Source organism: Miscanthus floridulus, chromosome 3 (assembly GCF_019320115.1).
Source record: "Miscanthus floridulus cultivar M001 chromosome 3, ASM1932011v1, whole genome shotgun sequence".
Lineage (NCBI taxonomy): Eukaryota > Viridiplantae > Streptophyta > Magnoliopsida > Poales > Poaceae > Miscanthus > Miscanthus floridulus.
This window is the reverse complement of record NC_089582.1, coordinates 95744271-95745267: the sequence shown is the minus strand read 5'-3', so window position 1 is coordinate 95745267 and position 997 is coordinate 95744271. Positions and strand designations below refer to the sequence as shown.

At 58.1% G+C, this 997-nt stretch overlaps 1 protein-coding gene across 1 annotated transcript; it reads left to right on the top strand.

Annotated features, from left to right (window-relative positions):
- The first annotated feature begins 322 nt into the window (after positions 1-322).
- On the top strand, positions 323-688 carry LOC136544082 (uncharacterized mitochondrial protein AtMg00810-like). The gene has a single exon (XM_066536353.1). It carries the CDS (start codon positions 323-325, stop codon positions 686-688), a length of 366 nt encoding a protein of 121 aa, XP_066392450.1.
- The last annotated feature ends 309 nt before the right edge of the window (positions 689-997 follow it).

Here is a 997-nt window from a genome sequence, read left to right as displayed (position 1 = left end):
CCTAGACATAAAATTGGTCTTCCTCAACGGTGAGCTGGCGGAGACGGTCTTCGTTAGACAACCTCCGGGTTTCGCCGTCAAGGGAGCGGAGCACAGGGTGCTCTGACTGCACAAGGCACTCTATGGGCTGTGGCAGGCCCCACGAGCATGGAACGCCAAGCTTGACTCCACGCTAGGTGAGCTTGGGTTCACATGGTGCATAACTGAGCACACGCTATACACGCGGTGATGGGGGAAGGAGGAGCTCATTGTCGGCGTGTATGTGGACGACTTGATCGCCATCGGCGCGCGTGCGGAGGACATCGATAGCTTCAATCGTGAGATGGCAGCTCGTTTTCGAATGAGCGATCTCGGCGCGCTATCCTACTCTCTCGGCATCGAGGTGACACAGGGGAAAGAGGAGCTCACGCTCGGTCATAGCGCGTACGCCTCAAAGCTGTTGGAGTGGAGCGGCATGGCTGAGTCCAAGCCGTGCGTAACTCCGATGGAGGAGCGGCTGAAGCTGACGAAGGCCAGTACCGCGGTAAGGGTAGATACAACACTCTACCGGAGCATCGTCGGTGGTCTACACTACCTAGTCCACATGAGGCCAGACATTGCGTTCACCGTGGGCTACGTCAGCCGCTTCATGGAGGATCCCCGAGATGATCACTTGGGCTACAGTGAAGCAGCTGCTGCGCTACGTTAAGGGGACAGTGGATCATGTGATTGTCTTCCCAAGACCGGTGTAAGTAGGCTGCAGCTCACTGTGTTCAGCGATGCAAACATGGCAGGGGACATTGACGGACGGTGGAGCACCTCTGGCGTGCTCGTTTTTTGCAGGTCGGCCCCAATCTCATAGCTATCGTTGAAACAGAAGGTGGTGGCGCTGTCCAAGTGCGAGGCAGAGTACGTGGCAGCGGCCACAGCGGCGTGCCAAGCTGTGTGACTACGCCGGCTGTTGGGCGAGCTGACCGGTGTGGAAGCTCACCCACCAGCACTGATGGTGGACAACCAG

Excerpts from the sequence above, each read along its gene's own strand:
- LOC136544082 (XM_066536353.1), top strand. The coding sequence starts at position 323 with ATGGCAGCTCGTTTTCGAATGAGCGATCTCGGCGCGCTATCCTACTCT.